This window comes from Balaenoptera acutorostrata, chromosome 3, assembly GCF_949987535.1.
Source record: "Balaenoptera acutorostrata chromosome 3, mBalAcu1.1, whole genome shotgun sequence".
NCBI classification, from domain to species: domain Eukaryota; kingdom Metazoa; phylum Chordata; class Mammalia; order Artiodactyla; family Balaenopteridae; genus Balaenoptera; species Balaenoptera acutorostrata.
The window spans coordinates 37,843,275-37,859,939 of record NC_080066.1 but is presented as its reverse complement, the minus strand read 5'-3'; the positions used below and the strand labels follow the sequence as shown (position 1 = coordinate 37,859,939).

The window sequence follows — 16,665 nt, the reverse complement described above, 5'->3', positions numbered from 1 at the left end:
TGAGAACCTCTAACCAAATCACAAAGAAAAGAAGTATATAGATCGAAACTCTCTTCCAAATGCTTTATTGTGGGGGGAAGGGGAGGTAACTAAAAAAGTCTACATCACTGTTTCACACTCACCATGCACGTCTAGAGAAACAAACTGGAAGTTCCATGCTGAGTACTGTTATTTATATTTCTAGCAAACAGTCATTTAAAAAAGAAACTTGGGACTTCCCTGGTGGTCCAGTGGTTAAGAATCCACCTTCCGATGCAGGGGATGTGGGTTTGATCCCTGGTTGGGGAACTAAGATCCCACATGCCGTGGAGCAACTAAGCCCGAGCGCCACAGCTACTGTGCACGGGAGCCAGAACTAGAGACTGCGTGCTGCAAACTACAGGGCCCATGTGCTCTGAAGCCCGCGCACCGCAACGAAGATCCCGCATGCCGCAACTAAGACACCCCGACGCAGCCAAAAATTAAATAAATATTTTTTAGAAAGAAACTTATCTGGAGTCTCAGTCAATTTAAATAGTATATATGATAGCTATTCACAAAGTTTTAAAAATTTGACTTGTAATTCCTCAGCCATAAAAAGAAATGAAATGGAGGTATTTGTAGTGGGGTGGATGGAGTTAGAGTCTGTCATACAGAGTGAAGTAAGCCAGAAAGAGAAAAACAAATACAGTATGCTAACACATATATATGGAATCTAAGGAAAAAAAAAAAAGGTCATGAAGAACCTAGTGGTAAGACGGGAATAAAGACACAGACCTACTAGAGAATGGACTTGAGGATATGGGGAGGGGGAGGGGTAGGATGAGACAGGGTGAGAGAGTGGCATGGACATATATACACTACCAAATGTAAAATAGATAGCTAGTGGGAAGCAGCCGCATAGCACAGGGAGATCAGCTCGGTGCTTTGTGACCACCTAGAGGGGTGGGATAGGGAGGGTGCGAGGGAGGGAGACGCAAGAGGGAAGAGATATGGGAACATATGTATATGTATAACTGATTCACTTTGTTATAAAGCAGAAACTAACACACCATTGTAAAGCAATTATACTCCAATAAAGATGTTTAAAAAAAAAATTTTTGACTTGTAAGGAATTCTGATCCATAAAATATATTGCAGATGACAAGTAGAGTATATCCTATTGCTCTAAGCTAAAACCAAAGAATCGTGCCAAGAATGTAATACGTTAGTATTCTCTGTGGAGTAATCAAATATACCATATGAGTTTTCAGTATAAGATCAGGACAAATTTTTAAGTTTTAAGCCTTTAAATATAACTTACTTCAGGTTTAAATATGTTTCTGAATAAGCTTAACCTATAAGTTAACCTGATTAGTCTATAAAACTTAAGCCAAATGTCTAATAACCATACATTGAACATAATTAAGTTCCTGCACTGACTGCTAGGTGTGGCCAGACGATACAGTGTAGGTGAGAAGATAGAACACGGAAGCAAATTCTGTAACACAGGCAGAAGATGTAAAATTTTAGTGGCGCCCTGGGGCTGGGCAATACTGAGAATCCCCAGAAGCACTAAAATTAAAAATTAAGAACACTCATAAAGACAGCATTTCTTTCAGGCCCACAGAACAGAATCCAAGTTAGTGATTTAAAACTCTGTTTAATGCACATATAGACTATTTGGGTAAGCTTGCTAAAATGCAAGTTCATGGGCCCAAACTGCACAGATTTTGGTTCAGAAGCTGTGAGAATGGGCCTGGGAATCTACATTTTTAAACAATCAGCTCAGAGGACTTTACTGCAGATGGTCTCTTAGAGAGACTTGGACTAGGCTGTAGCTTAGTCATGATCTAACACGCCTACTAAAGACAGGCAGTGCGAACAGAACACTAGGAGACAGGTGTGGAGAGATGAAAAGGTGTGGCTCTACAATCAGCACATCAGAAGGAGGGGGAGAAGCTTCTGATTCATAGTTTGGTTTCCCTGGGATGCTCATATTGGGAACTTGACCATTCAGATCACTTAAAAAGTGACAATTCTATTACAGATAAAAAACGAAGTTTGATACAGCAATCTGGTATAGTATGTTTAAGCATCTCTTTATCATTAAGGCACCAATCACTCTGGGTTTAATAAATAAGGCCAGTTTTCCATTTAAGTAGTAAGTCTGACCTGTCCCTGGAACAGACTCAACTGATGGCTACCTTGTGGAACTGCCTGAGTGGGGAGCAGACACCCCACATAATATCCTCTCAGACTGGGACAGAAAGAAAGCCTCGTGGAGTAGGTGGCACCTGAGTTAGCCACTGAAGGACAATGACGAGGATGATAATAACAAGGGCCACCGTGACTGTTCTCTTATTACGTGCCAGGCACTTACATGGATGATCTCAGGTCATCCCCACAGCAACCCCATGAGGCTGGGGCTATTATCACCCCCAAGATCACATGCTAGGAAGTTTGAAGCAGAACTCCGGCCTGTGTGCCTTCAGAATGTCCAACTTGCTTCACCTGGAGGAGTTTAGACACTCAGGAATGAGGATGAAGGGGATGCCCCAGTGTAAAGACAGAAGGAGAAGGAAGAGGGGGAGGGTACAGCAGGGGCAGAGAATAGTGTAGTCTGGCTGGAGCTCAGGATGGGAGGAAGGGGAGATGAGGCTGGATTGAAGGTGTCTGTGAGTTATCTGGCTTGATGCAGGGAATAGAAGGTTTTGGTTAGAGAAGTGACATGATTATAGCTAAGCTTTAGAGAGATTGTTCTTGCAGCAGTGTGAGATGGATTGAAAGGAGAAAGCCTAAAGGCAGGGAGACCAAGTGGAAAAACCACTGTAATAGTCCAGGCAAGAAGGAAGGAAGTAGGGTATTAATTGCCAGTGAGGACAGAAAAGAGGCGGCAGATCTGGGATACCCTGCAGGGAGAACGAACACAACTCGGCTACTGAATGGGTGTGAGAGGTATGGGAATGAGAGTAATTAAAGACAACTAACTCCTGGTTTAGAGTTTAGGTAACTAGAAGGATGGTGGTGGCAATAACTGATATGTTAGAATCAAGCTAATGTATAACCAAAATATCCACAGCTGGATTTTTACTACTGGATAAAAAATATCATATGATACAACTATAAATAAAGGGATAAAAATAAAAAGGAACGAGTTGTGACTGGATATCTAGAAACAGAGGAAACTCATATCAGTTCCACAGGGCATGGAACAGCCATGACCAAGGCTGTGTCTGTGTTCCAAGAAACCTCGAAGTCTCGGAGCCGCTGAGGGCTGACCTCCTAGTGTAATGGAGACCATGTTCCCTCTCCCCACTGCCATGCCTGACAAATCTAAAATAACTCCTAGCACAGCCTTGATTTGCTGAATAGAGGCAGAGGCAGGGGGTAGATCCCTTAACCAGAGTGTGTCCTTTAAGAAGCCTCTGGCTTCAGCCTCCCCATTCTGGGCCCTCCTGTCATCTGGGTGACACTCTCGCCCCGCTTTAGATCTGGGATGCTTTTGCCATCCCCCTCTTCCTCCTATCCGTGCAGTCAAGCTTCTTTCAGGGTTACTTGCATTTTAAACATTAAATGAAATTGAGTTATTTGTAGTGAGGTGGATGGACCTAGAGTCTGTCATACAGAGTGAAGTAAGTCAGAAAGAGAAAAACAAATACCGTATGCTAACACATATACATGGAATCTAAGAAAAAAAAAAAAAGGTCATGAAGAACCTAGGGGCAAGACAGGAATAAAGACACAGACTTACTAGAGAAGGGACTTGAGGATACGGGGAGAGGGAAGGGTAAGCTGTGACAAAGTGAGAGAGTGGCATGGACATATATACACTACCAAACGTAAAATAGCTAGCTAGTGGGAAGCGGCCGCATAGCACAGGGAGATCAGCTCGGTGCTTTGTGACCACCTAGAGGGGTGGGATAGGGAGGGTGGGAGGGAGGGAGATGCAAGAGGGAAGAGATATGGGAACATATGTATATGTATAACTGATTCACTTTGTTATAAAGCAGAAACTAACACACCATTGTAAAGCAATTATACTCCAATAAAGATGTTAAAAAAAAAACAACAAAAAAACTTTAACTGCGCTGGTCAAAGGTGCTGCCTCTGGCAAGGTCACTGAGGTGGGAGGCAGGCCTCTTTCCCTGGGGAGGAGCTCAGGGCTGTAGTTCTCAAAGCTGGTGACACTCAGCATCTACCACTCTGGGTGCAAAGACGACAACCCTCATGCCCTCTTCTGCCCGTAGCTCTAGGCTGCCCCCTGAAAGGACAGGGACCACCACAGCCCCCTCCTCCACTCGCTGGTGAGGAGTGGAGGGGAGATAGGGACAGTCCTAGGCTATGGGACAGGGCAACGGGGCAAGTGTCACAGAGTGCCCTCATGCTTACCCATTGGGGGGTGTGTGTGTGGGTGTGGGTGTGTGCCTGTGAAATGGTAATTAAACTGCACATGCTGCCAGGGAAATGATCAATATTTCTCTTTATAAATTCTGGATAATTAAACAAGAAGAGAGAAATTATAAAAATCTTGTTTGGATGTATAAAAGTTTATTTCTAGCATTTACATCAACTGCTTACCATGGATGCCTAATTGCCGTGCAACTCAATAACCATTATGAAAATTACTAACTACGTATCAGTCTAATGGCTTTGTTTTCTTGGGACACAAACCTCTGCTCATGAATGTATCATAGTTTATTGTTTATGTAGTTAAGCTGTGAGCAGATGCTCCCTTATCATCTGGTCATTAAAAAAATAAATAGATAATGGGAACATTAACTGAGGTTACATCATTATGCTCAGGAAAGATTCCCAGGGAAAGAGCAGTTATTGCTTCTGCTATGGAGCCTAATTCTGGGCTTCAATTATATTTTCCCATCACTTTTTAAATCTTTACTTTATTTGGTTGGTCCAATAATAAGAAATACCTTTTGGAAAGCTAGTTGATATTTTTAAAGTCCAAAAGGAAAGAAAATGAAAAACTTTAATGAATGACAGGGGGAAAAGTACATGAAACTATTTAAAATAGCTCCCACCAACAAATATAATTCTCCAGAAATAATTCCTATCCTTGGAGACTTGAATAATATTTTAAACACACTGGCTTTCCCATGTAAACACATCCATATTTGGATGTGTTTCTGAGTTCTGCTATACTTGCAAGGCAACTTTGCAGAAGCATGCACACAGTTGAGACATTCAAGCTGGAGGTCGGCCCACCTTCCACGGTTGAGAGATATTGGGGCCCAACGGTTTCTAACTGCTGATGTGAAAAGGAGTAACCCAGGAATTCTGCTCCAGGATTTCTTTCTTTCTGCTTTTTGTATTGCTCTGTCTACTAGGATCAACACTGACATTCTTCTGCTTTTCTTATTCATCCTCACTTACACCTTCTGACATTTCTCACCTCTTCCCTCAGAGGCTACATCACTCTTGGCATAAATACTTCACTCAATTAATCACTTTCTTTAGTTTTTTTTTTTCTCTCTCTGCATGCAGGCCTCAAGATCTTGTTACCTGTGATTTCCTTGTTCTCTCTAGGCCTTTGGCCCTTTCTAGAGAAGCGTAAACTTTAAACAGAGGGTGACACGAATGAAGGAATGGCAGAGGCAGAAATGCAGCTCTTTTTTGGGGGTTCCAGGTTAAAGCCTATCAGTCTGGTTCCCTCCCAATCTGGGGAGACTAAGCGCTTGCTGCACTTTGTTTAGGCTTATACATGCCTATAGTCTACCTACAACCCTACCTATACGGAAGCTAAACTACTGCATCTTCCCGTATATCCTACCTCTCTAAGTGGTGAGCAGTGGACCCATATCCAATTCCAACGTAACTGCCAGCTTTACTCTCATATCCCCATGTGTGGAAACATAGCTAGACGGTCCTAACCAATTCTAAAAGAGCTCATACTTGACAAACTGTTCGGGTAAATGTGGCATCCCTGAATTTCACCAAGGGAACAAATGCAGCATTATTACAACAATACAGGGATTATTAAATCCCATCCCTACTATATGCAAGGAAATAAGACCCGGAATATTCTCCTCAGAAGGAAAAGAGACTATTTAGGGTTTAAACTACCTAAAAAGTAAAGAAAACTAGAAAAGCTAGCATTATCTTGGGCAAAGATTTATTTATTCCCATTTCAAGACCAAACACACAGCCCTATTTATGGACAAGAGTCAATGTGCATAAGGAATGGATAGTTCAGGACCATTGTTCCTACTAGATTATAAGCCCCAGAAAGGCAGGCTTGGTCTGTGTCTTAGTGAACCAGACTTGGTTCACGTGCAGGTTAGATTCAGCAACTAGAGTGTGCTCTGTACGCATAAGCCACTGAGTAATTTCTCCACACTCTCCGTCACTGAGGACTCCTCTGTGCCAGGCACTGTGCGGAAGGTAAGACCATAAGACGCTGACTGTAAGAAATCTCCTGGGAGCAGAAGGAGAGAAGCACATCCACGAGAAAGGCAGTCAAGTGACACAGGTGCCGAGATGGCCATCTATAGGTAGGAGCTTTGGGATGTTAGGAGGACATGGGGAGTTCTGGGCTGGCAAAGGGAGGAAGGTCAAGGATGGCTCCACAGACGTGGGGACAAAGCTGAGGGCCCTGGTCAGGTGAGCCAGGAGTAAGTTAAGAGAGGAGGAGATGGGAAGAGGATGGAACATTAATAGAAACTGAAGTAGTTCACCCACTTGGGGGGAGGGGCTGGTGAGTGAGGAGAGAAGGGAGAGAGGTGGGCAAGGGCCAGATCCTGGAGTTCGCGTCATTCCAAACTGAGAGATTTGGACTCTCTCTGGGAGGTGAGGGGGTGGCACTGAGATTTTAAGCAGGAGAGGAATATGATCAGATGTGGGTTCACTCTGGAAGCAGACAGCATGAATCTTTTCCCCACTCCTGGTCCCCCCTGGCCTCTCTCCACTCCTTTACTCACTCTGGCCCCAGGGAGGTGGAACGATGACCTGCAGCAAAGAGGGGAACAAGTGAGCAGGGGTGCCGCCTCCACTCCGGCTCCCGCTCCTCCTGGCCAGGGGCGCGCCTTCCCTCGGAGAGCAGCCTCCCTGCCGGCCCTGCCCTGCAGTCTGACCGCGGTGCTCCTGCGGGGGGCGGGGGCGGGGGCGGGGCGCCCTGGGCCAGTGCTGCCGGCCACTGGGGGCGTCAGTCTCCCTCTGGGGTTCAGTCTTAACAGCCACGGACCCACAGAGAGAAGTCACTTCCTCTTGTCAGGAAGAAAGGTGGTATTTACCTCCACCCGTCACTTCTACTTTTATTTCTCAGTTTGTCCAGATTCTGGATGGGAAAAAAGGACTTTCAGAGAACCCAACGTAAAACTGGATTGGGAGGACATAAGACTGGAAATAAGGAGACCAGTTGGCAAGTTGTTATGTGTCCCTATAAAAATGATGAGGGCCTGAAAATGGAAGAGTGTGGAGTAGAGGAAGCTGGAGGGTCAAGAGATGCCAAGAAGAGAGAATTTGCAGAGGAAGAGGCAGGAGAGAAGCTCCATTCTTATTTCATCATGAGCACACACACATCTCCCCTGCCAGGAGTTTTTCCCTGAGGACGACGAATCGGGGAAATGCACTCGTGGTTTAAGCTTTTCTCTCTCCCGGTTCCCATAGGACAGAATGAGAAGGCACAGATGCTGTTAGCATCAGGCCTGCATGTCTTACCCATGTATGAGGCAGGCCAGGCCGACTGGCCCCCTCCTCCATAGGGGTCCTGGGGCTTGGTGCTCAGAGCACTCGTGTGAAGAGCAGAGTCAGAATTGGTCCTAATGGGGGGAGGAGAGAGTCTGGCTGAAAATCCATTTTTCCTTAGTGAAAATGCAATGTTCTTTGCTGAAAATTACCAACAGGAGAGAAGGCAAGAATAACAGATTTGCAATCATCCATAAAATGAGGGGTCTGGACCTACCTGAAGTCCCTTAGATCAGTAACAGCCTCTGAGGATGGCCCACACCCAAAAGACTGTAATTTGTACTTGTATGATCTTTTCCTTTGAAGCTAATGGCATAATGATCTGGTTCAACAAGGCAGACCCTGGATTCACGGCTTCCTCCAAGAAACTTCCCAGTTTTCCTCGCAACTCAGAAGATTGCTGTGATCAGTATATTCTCTGTGGCTGCACTAGCTTTTCCCCATCTGAGAATAACTCCTCCTATACGAAGGATCACCTATAGCAGTGACTCTCAAACCCTTCCAGGGAGAATGCAAGGTCAAGACAACTTTCAAAATAACCCTAATGTGTCCTTTGCCCTTTCACTCTTGCTCTCTCATGAGCACAGTAGTTTTCCAGCAGCCTCGTGACCTGTGATGTCACCGCAGGCTGAATGCACAAGCAGCGAATCGAGCTATCTTCAAGAGATTTGTAAAAGGTACAACAGTGCCACTCTTCTCAGTAAATTTTTTTTGTTTCAGAAAATATAACTGTGCTTCTTAAAAAAAGATATTTATTGACATGTAATGAGTTTATTATTGTTATTTTGTTATTTCTAAATGCATTAATAAGCATCTTCTATATATCTCTCAATTTAATTTCCAATATCAATAGCGAAATACAAACAAATATACTCACACAAACAAACACTGTTTGAGGGCCTCAATGTCTTTTAAGATTGCAAAGGAGTCTTAAGACAAACATTTTGGGAACCGTTGAACTATAGCAAATTTCTGGAATTCTCCCAGACAGCTCCAATTTATATTTAGCTTCGACTCCAAGAGATATTATTTACTTATCTCATCCAAGGGTCAAACTGTCTGCCATAAAAAGAACTTGTGAGAGACTTGAAATTAATCTAAAATGTTTCTTTGTGGGCTGTTCCAGGTGATGGCCTCCTGTGGCCACTAAGCCATGTGGCTTGACTGTGCACCATGGCTGTGTTGTGTTCAGACAAGGGAGAGGCGGTTCAGAACCTGCATGAAAAACAGGAAGAGTGTGGACTCTGGGATCAGAGAGCCCTGGGTTCAGATTCTAGCTCCTTTACAGATTCAAAAAGACTCAGGAGAATATCAATCAAATGCAGAGAGACAACTGGGAAAATCTGAATACAGACTGGGTATTAAATAATGTTAGAAATTACTGTTAATTTTGTTAAGTGTAATAATGGCATCGTGGTTATGTTTTTTTAAAAAAGGTTCCTATCAGGCTTATACTGCTAGATATATTTACAGGTGAAATACTTTATCTGGCCGGTGGTGGGATGGGGGTGTGGGGGACAGTGGGGTAGAAATAGAAGCTGAAGGATGGGCACACGGAATTCTTATAACTATTTTCCTTTCCAACTCTTTTTTGTATATGTTAAAATTTTGCACTAATTTTTTTTTTTTTTTAAATCCCAGTTCCATCACATATTAGCTAAGTGGTCTTGGACAAGTCGTTTATAACCTCTTAGAACAGAAAATACTACTCATTCTTGTAGAATGTTATCAGGATCGAAAAAAATGACCTATGTAGAACACTTACCACTGGGGTCCAGCTCAAAGTGATCATTTAATAGCTAATGTATATTGAATACTTACGATTCCCAAGTTCCTTATGTATCTTATTTAATCCTCACAACCACCCCTTGATGTTGGTACTGTTATCTCCCTTTTCCAGATGAGTAAACTGAGGCATAGGGAAGCTACCTAACTTGCTCAAGGTCACAGAGTAAGACAGGCAGACTCTGTTATCCACTCAGACCTCATGTTCTCACACTGCTGTAGTGTCCTGAGCAGACGTTCACTACCTGGTGGGAGATTTGGGTTCCTTTTTTTTTTTATATATACTTCATATAATTTTTATATACTTCACATAATTTTTTTATATACTTCATATAATTTTTATATACTTTTTAAAAATATACTTCATTTTATATACTTCATATACACTTCATATAAACACAACTGATATAAACGTACTCTGGCAAATGGATGATATATTAGAAAACATCAGGACAATCAAGGTGACTGGCTTAAAGTTTATTTCTACTAGAAAACAAGCCATGTACCTGTTAAGTGCAGATGTTAGCCTGAACCCAGGGTGCTTCTCTTCCTTCCAAGGAGGCTGCTGCCTTTAAAAACCAGAATAACATACAAAGAAAAAGAAGTTCAATCCATGGGGAGCAAAGGAGAACCTCCGGCCTGGGTTTGAGAACTGGCTCCTCTATTAACCCAGCTGCACGGCTGACCTCTCCAGTTCCTGTGATTTCTGATTTCCATGATAAAAACTATCACAAATCCATGGGAACAGGAGGAGCAAATGAGATAGCTGGGCACATAACAAGGTTTTTGTTTTGTTTTTTTTTTAAAGGTCAAACAAGCACCTTTGAATGCCTTTTGAAATGTTTCAAATCTATGACCAGTTCCTCTCTGGGGATGTGAGGTCTTACTCCAGATGTGTGAAAAACTACCCCTTGTCACATACCCCGAGTGCGTGGAGTGTGCGCGTGCGGGTGCCTGGCTGGCCTGGAAGCAGAAATGCTGCAACCCCACACAGACGCCCATAAAGAGGAATATAACTGTTACAGTAGCCCAGTTTATGAAACTATGAATCTGACTAATCCTCACGCTCTGGAAAGCCTACGACAATTTTTCTTGAATACAAATTTTTAAAATCTCAATTTGGAGGTATCCTTTTATGATTTAAAATAAAATATTGTCCTTGTCCTACAATCGTGGATCCCAAGATTCTTAAGCGCTGCTGAAAACCTACTTGAGGTAGGGACCAGCTGTCACCCATCTTCATATCGACCTTTTCCAGGTCCTGACTACATTATCCACAGTAAGTGCTGCCAGTGTTTGCCCCGAGAATGGATGGAGAATAGATCTCAACCCAGAGAGCTAAATTTTCTCAATACGTACATTTCAAATGCCTCTTAAATCTGACTAGGTGATCTGAAAATACCATGCATCCATCGGATGTAACAATCTTTTCAGTTACTTTTATATTCTGTCACCCTCAGTATTCAAAAACACTCAACTTTTTGGTATATATTCTCTATATACAAAAATACTCAGAGAGACCCTAGGTCAAATCCACTATGCAAATTAGCTTTAGGAGCTTACTAAAGCCTTATGTTTCTTTCAGTAGCTTACCAAGACACGTTATATATTCAAATATAAGAATACAAAATCAGAGTATTATGTTGGTAATTGTATTCCAAATGTGTTTCTATTTGGTCTTTAAAATGAAGATCTAGATTGATTTAAATAACTTAATTTTAGACTTTCATATAAGTCTATGATTATACATGGAAAGACTTAAGTTTTATAAGAGAAAACAAGAGTCTGTGCTTTAGATTAGAAATTTCTAAAACAACATTCAAGGTGGATACAATAAAGCGAAACCATCCAAAAATAGCACATGCCCATCATATCTTTGAAAATAAGGCTTGCTTACCTTGGCCAACTCTCATCCGGGGGCTGCGAGGCGTAATTAGCTCCAAATGTACTACCATCAAAGTAGAATTTTCAATAAAGGAAAAATATAATGAATGGAAAGTTGAAGCAGAACTAAGAGGCTGGAATCGTGGGGAGTTCAACAACTTTTCTGGTTCTTATCTTTATCTCTACACCCGACATCTCTTCCTCCATGGTTTGTCTTATCAACTTCCTCTGGAAAAATCTATTCTATCTTCTAACCAGTGCCATCTTTGCATGATTCACATGGGGTGTTTCTTATTTTTTTTCTGCTTGCCCAACATCTTTTACTTTCAAGAACTGCTTCCACCCCGACCCGAAACCTGGTAAGGCTGTCATTCTGTGTGGGCCTGCCTGCCACACAAAATGTACCCAGACCCAGTATTTCCAGTCAAGGTAACTTATCCCCCTGTGACTGGTTCAGGGATGGGCTCATGATACAAACAAGGGGGAAAAGGAGTGCCCCCAGTTGAGGTGGTGAGCCCGAGGACTACATGGACCTGGCTTTCTCTCCCTGGAAGTCAATTCAGAGGTAGCACCTCACAGATACTGAATCTCGATGCTATTGTACAAACCCCTGGATCTAGCCCCTTGGGCTTCTAGTGACATAAGCCAATAAATTTCCTTTTTTCCAAGTTGAGGGTTTCTGTTTCTTATAACCAAAAGAGAGCGGCATTAGGTTTGTGGAGAAATGTGAACCTCCTTGGGTTGTCAGGGGCCCCGTTTTATAATTTCTGTATTCTTCACTTGGTCTAGCCTGCCTTAGAACATATTCCAGGTGAAATGGAAATATGGAAAAACAAATGTGATGCTACACTATACATGCTGAGCACAGTAGAGCCGTTTTGGTTAATTTAGTTAATTATACATATAGACTAGCCTTCTTAAAACATTTTATATCATATTATTCTCCTGCTAAAAAATCTTCAATGATTCTGTATAAAAGAAGCCATCATCAGCTAGGGCTCAGGAGGAAATGGGAGCCAACGGAGAAGGACCCTATCCTACAGACAGAATCTGGCATTAGCAAAACATGGGCACTAATGAACTCTTTATGAAATATTTCCTTTGCCAGAAGCATTAAGATCACAAGGTTCACTTCCTGTGTATTAGTTTTGTCATGTCTAGTTACCTTCATTCTTAATCTGAATCTTAGTCAAGGCAATAAAACAGAGATATTTTCAAAAGAGAGACCAGACATTTCTTCAACACCAAATATCAGGCTTAATGTATGCAAAGTACAGATGAGAACAGACTGCAGAAGGAGACAGAAGAGGAAAAGGTGATAAAGAAATAAGAAGGCCCTCTGAGAGGAAGCACATCAGTATCTCAGTTGGCAGAGCCATTAGGGAGAAGGCATTGAGCCTTTCTCTTTCCTGCAGAGTTTGATGAATCTCTGTCCAGAAAAGATAAATTTCAGAAGCAGAAGTTTACCACTTCCCTCAGGACATTGCCACCCTTAAAGTCCTTAAGTCCACTTATCTGGAACCTGTAATACAAATTAGAATGCAGTGGTGTAATAGTAGTGCAATGATCAAACATCGATTATTTCAATGTTGAGGTATAAGTCAGCATTTTAGCCTTTCTGATGTATATTAACAACACGGAAATGTAGTAAATTCCTGAAATTTTAATATGAGTAGGCTGAGGCATCAAAAGTTAAAAGATGTGACCTCCGAGCTCTCCCAATTCTCACCATTCACATCTCACTTAATGGATATTCAAAAACCCAACAATTGTTAGCACCAAGAGAACCACTAATGTTAGTAACCACTAATGTCAATAGCTTACAGCTAAATTCAACAGAAGAAAACCTAGAAAAGGTTTATTTGTTCTTCTGAAGATTTAAGAAAACTTTGTTCAGGTGGCTTTAATTACTCTACAACACTAATATGTCCTAAAGAACATCCTAAAGACAGAAAAAATACCCTTATTTGTAAACTTGAATTTACCATTTAATTCAACAAACATTTCTAGAGTGCTTGCTAGTTGCCAGCAAACAAACAGAACAGCAGCAGAGGTGGCAGGGTTTTTAACAAGCCAGATCAGCTCCTCACCCAGTACCACGTTAGTTAAACCTAAGTCAAAAAACAGTCCCACAGGGACTTCCCTGGCAGTCCATGGTTGAGACTTCGCCTTCTGGCGCAGGGGGTGCAGGTTCGACCCCTGGTTGGGGAGCTGGGATCCCACATGCCTCGCGGCCAAGGAGCCAAGGCATGGAATGGAGGCAGTACTGTAGCAAATTCAATGAAGACTTTAAAAATGGTCCACATTTTTTAAAAAAATCCAAAAACAAACAATCCCACATTATAATGGGCCTTTTTATTTATCCCCCTGTGCACTCCTTTTCTGGCTCCTCCTCTTCTGCCTTCAACCCTGATGGTCCAGAGTTTCTGTGGCCTCACAGCCTCTTGGCCCACATCTGCTTACACTGCTCTCAAAAGGACAGGATGGGGAGAAGGGTCTCACAGAGTGAGAGCAGGGTGAGAGGCTGGAGACTCCGGGCACAGCCACTTTGGGAAGAGTGTCCTGCCTTCCATGCTCACCTTGGTCGGTCCCACCCATGCCTTTGGCTCCATCCATCATCCATAGTCCAGTAACTCATAAATCCATGCCTCCAGCTCCCAACAGTTCTCATGAACTTCAAGCCTAGATTTCCAACTGCCTACTCAGCTTCTCTACCAAAAGTACCTCAAATTCTACCTAAACCCCCACTCATCATCTTGCCTCTTGCCTGCTAGTCTTGTTAGGAGTCCATCGTATGTAACGGAGGGTGCCATCCGCCCAGGTGCTCCAGGTGGAAATGTCAGTCATCCCGGGCTGTTCTCTCTCCCCAAGTCCCTGCAGTTCTGTAGCGGAAAATCCTTCCCCTCGCGTTCCTGCCTCAGTCTATCGACAAGGGGACTCCCGCTCCTTCTCAGCTCGGGGAGTGTTAGAGGGAAAGTTCTCACTCACTCTTTCCCAAAGGAAGGGGAGTAGCCCTTCTGTTGATATGACAGGACATCTGCTGGCCCATTTCCCCGTGGGTGGGGTCACTGAGCCTCAGAAGCTCCAAACAAGTCCGACCCTGTCTCTTTCTTGTGCTGCCTGCTCGTGGCTGGTGAGCACAGCCGGGTTCTTCTTTCGGCTTCCTGTTCCCATGCGGTAAGGGCACCTGGGGCAGGGCTCAGGAACTGCCTTCTTGAGCAGCCTGGGGGCGACCATGTTCTCTCTTGCCCTCTGCAACTCCGTGTTCTTCCAGGCACAGAGTTTGTGGGGCAGGTTCACGATGGTCCACGCAGCCGGTGGGGTACGTGAACTCCAGGTCTGGTGGGTTAATAGAACCCATCCACCCACCAAGACAAGTGCCAGGGTCAGATTTAACATATAAAACTGACCACAATTTGGTTCCTTCCTAATTTCTCAACCATGTCTTCACCATCGCTCAACTTCCTCTTGTCCTTTTACCTCCAACTATGTCCTGCCAGACTACATCTAAAAGTCAAACATGAAGGGAGGTACATGAGTGAGATCTTTTTTGAGTCCCTGTGTGTATGAAAATGTCTTCCTGTTTACCTCAGCACGCAAGTGACAAATAGGCGGCATGTGGGATTTTGAAGTCTGACTACTTTCCCCTTAAAACTCTAAAAACTAGCATTTCCTTATCCTCTGAGATGTAAATCCTTAATGGGTGTTAGGTAAAAACTAGGTTTTGTGATCAAGTAAGTTTTGGAAACCCTGGATTAAAGACAAGAAGTTTCTTAACTGCCAGGCTTCTCAGAGCCCTAATATAAACTCTGAAGCTTCAAGAAGATACAGAGAGCCCGACATTTCTCAAATATAATAGGCAGTGCATTTCAAAGAAACGGTGTTCTATAAACCGACGTCCTAAAATTTTCATCTCATTGTGTGAAAAGAATCAAAGCAAGGCCTATTCCAAAGAGGAAAGCCGTTCCTAGCTTTGGCGGGTCTTAAGGCCTCTCTTCATGACTGTTCACCCTAGTTTTCTGGACACAATATACTCTCAAACCTTGTTGGGAGTGTAAATCAGAAAATTTCTAAACGTTTGTTTTCCTTTCTTCCTAAAAACACATCTCTTTTAGAGGAAGGCGCTTCTTATGATTCTTCAGTGTGTCCCCCTTTTCTTCAATGTATTACCCACAGGTCTGAGATAATATTATATTTGCTGTAAATTTATGTTAATAGTTCAGAAATTCAATAGGATGGTGTTTGGGATACATGCTTGCTGCCTTTGAGGAGTGAGAAGGGCTGCTGAAGACACGAGCAGCTGCAGGAAGGTAGGAGAGCCTCTCCTCCGAGTTCTCAGGCCCAGGCCCCCAGCTGGGGACCAGGCAGCGCCTCTCTGCTGCCCTGAGTGCAGCCCCGGGCCAGATCTCAGGTGGGCAGTGCCCTGGTCTCTGCTTGTGGTGGCCCCCATGCCAACAGCAGAGCCCAGAGCCCACTGTGCCAGCCTTCCCTGCGATGATGGCCGCCCAATGCCCACCGCGGGAGGAATGCCCTTGTGCCAGATCTCCGCTGCTTGTGGCTGCCCACACTGTTAACAATGTTCATTTGAGATCATAGGACTGAACCCTTCTCTAAGCCAGTGTGCGCGTTCTAAAATAACACCCAAGCCAAGAAACAGCTGGAGGAAGAAAATTCTGAATACATTTCTTCTCTTTGTTCTAGCAAAGATTCAAACCGGTGTTAATACTTCCGAATAATAAAACTTCATTAAGGAGGTAATAGACCGGTGAGAAAGGCAACCATTTTAAGCAAATTACTGCAAAATCAAATGAATGCAGGCCAGGAAAGGAAAGATGGAATTGCAGCCCTCTTCCCCATCTTCTCCTGAATTTATTCATATCTTCGACATAAAATCATCCCACTTTTATATTTTACTAGGAGCTCAAGGTCCCTTGATTCTTCAAAAGAGACTCGCTGTTTATTCATGGGCAGGCCTACGCTAAAGAATTCTTTTGAGTCAGCAGATGTCAGTCCCAGGACCCCCGTTAGGTGCTTCAGAGAGACATCTCATGGTCTGTGAATCACACTTGTACTGTCTGATGAACAACTTTAATTCATCTGTATATTTATTTGGTTCTTGCTTCTCTCCTGCCCTTAGGAGTTGATCTGCTTTGTTGCTGCCCTCATGAGTTGACCCGTATACACAGGCAAGTTCTAACCTATGACTTATTACCTGAAAAGAGATAGAGTCACCTGAACACACAGTGAAGTCTTCCCTCTGGCACTTTGCACAAGCTGTTCCCTCCGCCTGAAACATCTCCTCCTGGCTGTCTTCCTCCCTGCATATCACAACCACCT

The 16,665-nt window shown here is 43.4% G+C and overlaps 1 protein-coding gene across 4 annotated transcripts in view; it reads right to left on the bottom strand.

The window, feature by feature from the left end:
- Window positions 1-16,665, bottom strand: part of CRTC3 (CREB regulated transcription coactivator 3) — a 108,076-nt gene that overhangs the window by 23,416 nt on the left and 67,995 nt on the right. For all 4 annotated transcript variants that reach the window (XM_057544018.1, XM_057544019.1, XM_057544020.1 and 1 more), the window contains exons 4-6: window positions 11,342-11,403; window positions 9,951-10,013; window positions 7,633-7,733 (exon numbers count right to left, since the gene is read on the bottom strand). In XM_057544018.1, the coding sequence (XP_057400001.1) occupies window positions 7,633-7,733; window positions 9,951-10,013; window positions 11,342-11,403 (226 nt within the window). The remainder of the gene's footprint in view (window positions 1-7,632; window positions 7,734-9,950; window positions 10,014-11,341; window positions 11,404-16,665) is intronic.